The sequence below is a fragment of the Athene cunicularia genome (assembly GCF_003259725.1).
Source record: "Athene cunicularia isolate RWA chromosome 4 unlocalized genomic scaffold, athCun1 chr4_part1, whole genome shotgun sequence".
Lineage (NCBI taxonomy): Eukaryota > Metazoa > Chordata > Aves > Strigiformes > Strigidae > Athene > Athene cunicularia.
In genome coordinates, this window is record NW_020799098.1 from 28595350 (window position 1) to 28601729 (window position 6380).

Here is a 6380-nt window from a genome sequence, read left to right on the forward strand (position 1 = left end):
ATTACATATACCATAAATAACTTCAACTTTTTACTGTGTGGTTACTAAGAAACAGATAAAACTTGTGAGGCCTGAAAACCTGAACCACTTAAAATTTTGGACAACATGTTTAAGGCACTCAGTCTCATATAGCTTAAAAGACTGTTTTCTCAGAGCACAAAGCAACCAAGTACTGGAAGTGAGGTTCTAATGAAGTGTTACAAGTTCAAGATCTAAATCCTTAAGTAACTTTTAAAAAATATTGACCTTTAAAGTTTCCATTATTGGACAACCTTTATCAAACTACAATTCAGTATTCTCTCATGAGTCTGTCTCCATTCCCAGCTTAATTGTTCTTGGATTAGTGGCACTCAGGCTTTTGCTGGAACAAGTAGCAAAAACATTTTTTTTTTGGCCAGTTTCCTTCTTCAGAATACATAACCTCAAGATGGCCTCACAAGTGAGAGACTGAGGTTTGCTTACAGACTATAATTTCTACAATAACATTTTTGTCTGGGCCACCCAGACTGCATATGTGGTGCCTCAGAGCATTCTAAAGGCAAGGCACCTTCTAGACTTCATCACAGCTGCACCAGCTGGAGTACTCTTTGATAACCTGGAGACAGAAGAAAGAGTATCTTCATTAAATCTCAATATGAGTTATGAGTGCTGTAGTTATGTTGCAAGACAGGTTTAGAATTCAAAATCATTTTGACAGTATTTTACTTTTAAAGAAATTCTCTAAATACTGTTGAAATTCAGCTGAGACAAGTGCAAGGTTCTGCACACAAAGAGAAGAATCACCTGTACATGTACAGAATGGGAAAGAGTTGACTAAGGTAACAGTGTTTAAAAAAAAAAAAAGGAAAACAAAAAGCCTAGAGACCATAACATAGTACAAGATACAGAAGTATAAGCATCAGCTATACAGTGCTATTTCAAAAGAACACAACAACAACAAATGATGACAACATAATGAAATTCTTACAGACAGGAGTCTACAAAGTTCTTAAAGTAACTTTCCTGTTTAACTTGTCACTGGTAAGGCTTCAGACAGGATCTTATGTCCAGGTTTGGGTGCTAGGTTTCAAGAAAGATGAAGATAACTGGAGAGAATCTGACAGAAGGCAGACAAAATGAAAAGCTGTAGAGAAAAATGACCTGTAAAAACCAAGTTGAACAGGGTTGTGTTGCATAAGACAGAAAAGGCTGAGGCAGGGCATGACAATGTTTTCAGGTATATAGGTTTTTTTACAGAAGGGAACTAGCCTGTTCTTGATCTCGAGGGCGGACAGGATGAGAAATACCATGCTCAAACTACAGTAATTTAGATTCCGGTAAAACATCAGGAAAAACTCTAGTCATAAGGACACTGAAGCATGGGGATGGACTGCCTAGAGAGATGATTCAGTCACCATCACTGGAAACCTTCAAGTTTGACAGACATACATCAGAAATAAAACAGGGTTATCAAATGGAAGTCCAGGGGGCACTTGGAGACTTTATTGTCCTAGGACACTTTAGATGCAACTATTATTAGGTCATTAACTGTGAAATCAAATTAAATAACCACAACACACAATATACAGTAACAGCTGGCTTGAAACCATCAGCACAGTAGCAGCCTTCTCTGTGAAGGATGAGCATACCAAAGAACATGCTTATAATGGAGCCCTGATGGGGAAGATGCAAGCTCATTTCTTCCCAGAAGTACTGATATACTGTAGTGTTAAGAGTACCTAATGTACATAAATGTATATAAGCGTATCTACCAATCAGCCAGCCAAGGACAGTCTTTTGAAGCTAAAGTAACATCAGCAGAAGGGGCTCTGCTGGCTGCTTCTCTGACTGGCCATGATTTACATTTCACAGACCATGGTTCTTCAAGACCATCAGAACCTCGCCTCCTGTGTGGCACTTGCACACCACACATAGTTAATCAGGGTCCAGAGTCTGCTTTCAATTCCATCACTTCCACAATTCAGACTCACTCACCCTTGCTGAGCTGTAATTAAGAGGTTCCTTTATTAAGGTATTTGGCATAACCACTGGTTTGCTCTTAATTGAGCAACTTGAAGCCAAAGACTATATGCATCTAAAAGAAACACACTGTAAACAACACATTGTATTCATTAATTGTCCTGTTGTGCTTATCTTCTAAACAACTCTTAAGTGCATGATAACCACTTTAGCTGTAAGAAAGGTATTCATGCAGGACAAGCCTCAGTCATTAGTCCAGGTTATACATTGGAAATGATGTATTAGGATGTTTCTCACTTTGCACATCCCCCTCTATCCAATAAAAAATACCTTTTGTGGACTTCTGTTTATCTTCTGATGGAATGCACACTTGCTGCTTGTTAGTCCTGTACCCGTCTGTCAGCCATACTCTCACTACTTCAGAAAGGTATTACAATAATTAGACTTCACATTCTATATATTTTTCATATTTTCGTTTCTGTATTTTCTATGTATGTCATACTGAAACTGTGCACTCTTGAGACTATGCTTCTAAAATTGTACTGCTTGAACTGCCTGTAACTAATCTTTTCAGATGTAAAAATCTGTTTTCCTTTATTATCTAAATATGCCTTCAAATAGCTATTTTACTATCTTGGCATGTAGTATTCTGCCTTAATCTCTGTTTATGAGAAGTTTTAAAAGTAATGAGGAAATATACACTGAAGGTTGTCCAAATGAATAAACCCAGTTGAAAGTCATAGTGATCAATTCTGTAATCCAATAACACTCTTATTGCACAAAGCAGAATTTTACTATTTTTACATCATTACATTTGCAATTTTTTTGATATCAAGCATTTTCCAAATCTAGTTTGTAGTTTGAGTCCTCATTCTGCCAATGGCCTATATTCAGACAAATCCTGCAATGGGTCTCTAAATCATTAGATTAAAAACAAACAAACAATACAACAGTTACTCTTATTTGTTTCCTGAATGCAGAGGCTCTCATATTTTTACATTTTTTCTCTACAACTAGTTTCCAGGATGGTTAGAAACTTTTTGTTTGTTTGTTTTTAAAAATAAAATCTGAAATTCACACATATTCACATAATTCCTAGTGAACAGTGTGAGTGTTTTCCTGAAGAAAAACACCAATTGTTATGAAACTCATAAAGACTATGAGAAGAACGGGTAACATGAAAGCTCAATTAATAAAACCCAAAATTAATCCAAGGAACTGCAAGTTTTTTTCCAAAGAATATCTATACAACATGTACAACAGGAGCAACTGTGAGGTATCTCAGGCGATTCCTAGTTCCAGAAGCGATCTGAATGTGTTCATGTGTTCCATTTATTAAATTGACTGAGCACTCTGAAGTGCAGGTCAGATTATTTGAAATACTATTACAAAATTATGAAAGGGAGGATTAATACCTGGTTTTAGCAGAATACTAAAAGGTATTTAGGAGAAATATGGTCCATAGAACTTGTTAGCCATCTCTGTAAAAATACATGTCAATACATTCTGAAATGGTTAGATGTCCTTCACTGCACATGACAGTAGTATCCCTACACCACAGTTGCAGCATAAGCTTAACTCAGAACTCAAGGGAGTACCAAAAGCTCATCAACAGAGAAACATACTGCAGAGGATTTCAGTAAACAACAATCATAAAATGCCAGCATGCCTAGCTATCTTTGAAGCAGCATTTTGTACTTGAGACATTGAGTTATCTCACAGAAACAATACCAAAGAGGATTACAGCATCCTAGGGGCTAAAAGCACATCCCTAATTTATGTCTGTCTACAGTCTATCAGGTTTACATGGCACCGGGGGTTGGTATTCTTTCAAACAAGGTTTCTTCAGTGTGTCTTATGCTTCTTCACATGTACTGTACCTGTCCTACACAAACCAAAAGCTGATGATTGCCTATTGTATACCACCTTCTGTTGTGAACCTGGTGTGCAGACAGAGAGGATGAACTTGCCCAGTGTCTGAAAGGCAGGTAAGAGGAACATCTTGGGTACTAGACCTCCCTTTTCAGTGAGGGTGGCCACTGTGCCCACATAAGAGTCCCAAGGATTCCTTCAGGCACAGTTGCCTTCCTCCCCTCTGCCCTAGCAGAACAAATTTTAGCTCTTTGGTATCATTAACAACATCAGTGAATAATAACAAGTACTGCTGTTATTAGAGCTATGGGGACAAAACTGGTAAAAGACAATAGAGGGAATTTGTCTAATTCTAGAAAGTTGTGCATTTGAAAATTTACTACAAATAAATGTGCCAAGTGGAAAGTTTGCACCTAACATTTTTCTTACTGCTTAGCTCCTACTGTGCCTGCCTCAGCATGTGAAAGCTTATCCAGTAAATATATAGTACTAGATCTCTTTTCCAAGCAAGTTAAATATTGTCCCTGGCTTCCTTGCTTCACTACACTTGTTTTGATCCTTCCTGAAAAAGACTGATTCTCTACTATCTTCAGGAGACCAAAATTACATCCTGACATATTACACTTAAGGCAATAAATTAAATAACAAACATACAACCTAAAACGCTGACTAGCCAGGTTCCCTTGGGTTAAATTAATTCAGCTAAATTTAATCTATTTTCCCCTTCAGGACATTAAAGTACTTGGACAAACACACACATACAAACTTCGTCAAGAAAGCACTACCGTTGAAAGCAATCTGTGTTGCATTCAGAAAAGGACAAGTATTTCAGGAACAAATTCTTCCTCCCTCTTTCTATCCCTGCTCCCCCCCCCCCCCTCATCCATTTTTTTTCAAAATGTAAGAAAAACAAAATCTCTGTGAACACTCTCAAGTGGAATGGGAATGTAAAAAGGTAAAGAACAGAACTTCTTTTTTTTTTTTTTTATTACTATATTCAACCAAGTTAAAAAACTTAGAAACATACTATTATGCAACATTATATACCAAAATATAGTATATTTCCTAAAAATTATGCAGCTGTTTCTTAGTCCACAAATTGTAAGTTCTTCAAGCACTATGTTATAGTGCAGGAACAAGGTCTGGGAATTAACATCTTTGTCTCATAGTTTTCTACAGATGCCCTAAATCAAGCTAGCACTGGAAATATTCTGGTTTTATACAGACAAAATGTTTTCTTATATACCTCTAACCTTTCACAGTCACATTTTTATGGAGGCTTGTCATAGCTCCTCCTACAGACCATTAAGTTCAAGTCCACCACCTCATGTAAGCAGACACATTTTGGAGGAGCCATAATGAATTGTTGCCAATACTTCCGAGAATATATGTTTCTCTTACAGTCCAAAATTCCTGCAACTTTCTGAAAATGTCAGCCTTTTTTTCCTAAAAGAATTTTCAGTTCCTGTGGGTTATCCAGAAAAGACTAAATGTGACCAGCACAACAGAACAGATCTAAAAGCCAAGTACTCAGACCCCAAGGAATATGTAGCTTTAAAATACCATTATCATTAAATCCACTTCACCTTCTGTCACAGTACTGGTACCATGAGCTAGAATTGCCTTGAACTATGAGTCCTTTTCTGCCTAGTTCTCTAATTCTTCCCTTCAGTCTTCTCCATTTCTCAGGTTCTTCTTTTGGAGGATATGCATATGCTGGCAGCAACAGCTGAGCAGCACACCATTAGAACAAACTCATTGGTTTTGCTGTGAATCTGTTCAGTCTTTGGGAGAAGGGTACTGTATACAAGTGCATCTGTCTGAAGCACAGGAAAGAAATCATGAAGTTCCTAGTACTTTATGCCAATGCTAAAGTCTTAGAACCACCTAAGAGTCTCCAGCTCCCCTTCATGTGGTGCTGTTTTATACAGTCTGCAGGGCATCACACCCACCATTCATCAGCAATAAAAACCAGAGCCTGCCTCAAAAGGAAGGTAAGTGCGCCCAAGTTTTCTCCTCAGTCTTGTACTGTTTCCTAAACCTTCCTTTGCAGTATCCCCAGCCCACTAGCCCACAGGGCTGGAAATTATAAAGAACAATGAAATGTTTAGAAAACTACTTACTGTTGGTAAAAAAGGTGAGGACCCAGATTATTTTACCCCAAGTCTAGATTTTGTATTGTTTCTTTTAACCCCAAATGCAATGCTTTCTCTCTGCATTTCATAGCAGGCATTTCAAAAGGAGGACTGAGGCTTGCCAGAACCATGCGTGGGATGCCCTGGGCATCTGGCTGGAAACAAAAGAGCAAGCCCACTCAAGTGGAAGCATGGACACATGGAAGGGGAGCAGGCTCACAATCTGCACTCCCTCCCCCAGACTGGTGCTGCTGACCCACAGGAGCCAGGCCTCTGGGGCTGTGCCTGTTGCCTTACCCTAGAGGTAGGCTCCATTCTCCAGGGCAGATGAATGGTATGTGTGGCATCACCAGCACAAGGCATGCTGGGGCACCACATGGAGGGAAGTTGGCAACTGCGTGTAGCTGCTCTTGA

At 38.5% G+C, this 6380-nt stretch overlaps 1 protein-coding gene across 4 annotated transcripts in view; it reads right to left on the reverse strand.

Annotated features, from left to right (window-relative positions):
• USP46 (ubiquitin specific peptidase 46) overlaps window positions 1–6380 on the reverse strand; it is a 33012-nt gene extending 26632 nt beyond the window's left edge. For all 4 annotated transcript variants that reach the window (XR_003398202.1, XM_026846707.1, XM_026846706.1 and 1 more), the window contains exon 1: window positions 6264–6380. Coding sequence is in view for 3 of the 4 variants with exons in the window: in XM_026846707.1 (XP_026702508.1) it covers window positions 6264–6344 (81 nt within the window). In the remaining variant the exon portion in view is untranslated. The remainder of the gene's footprint in view (window positions 1–6263) is intronic.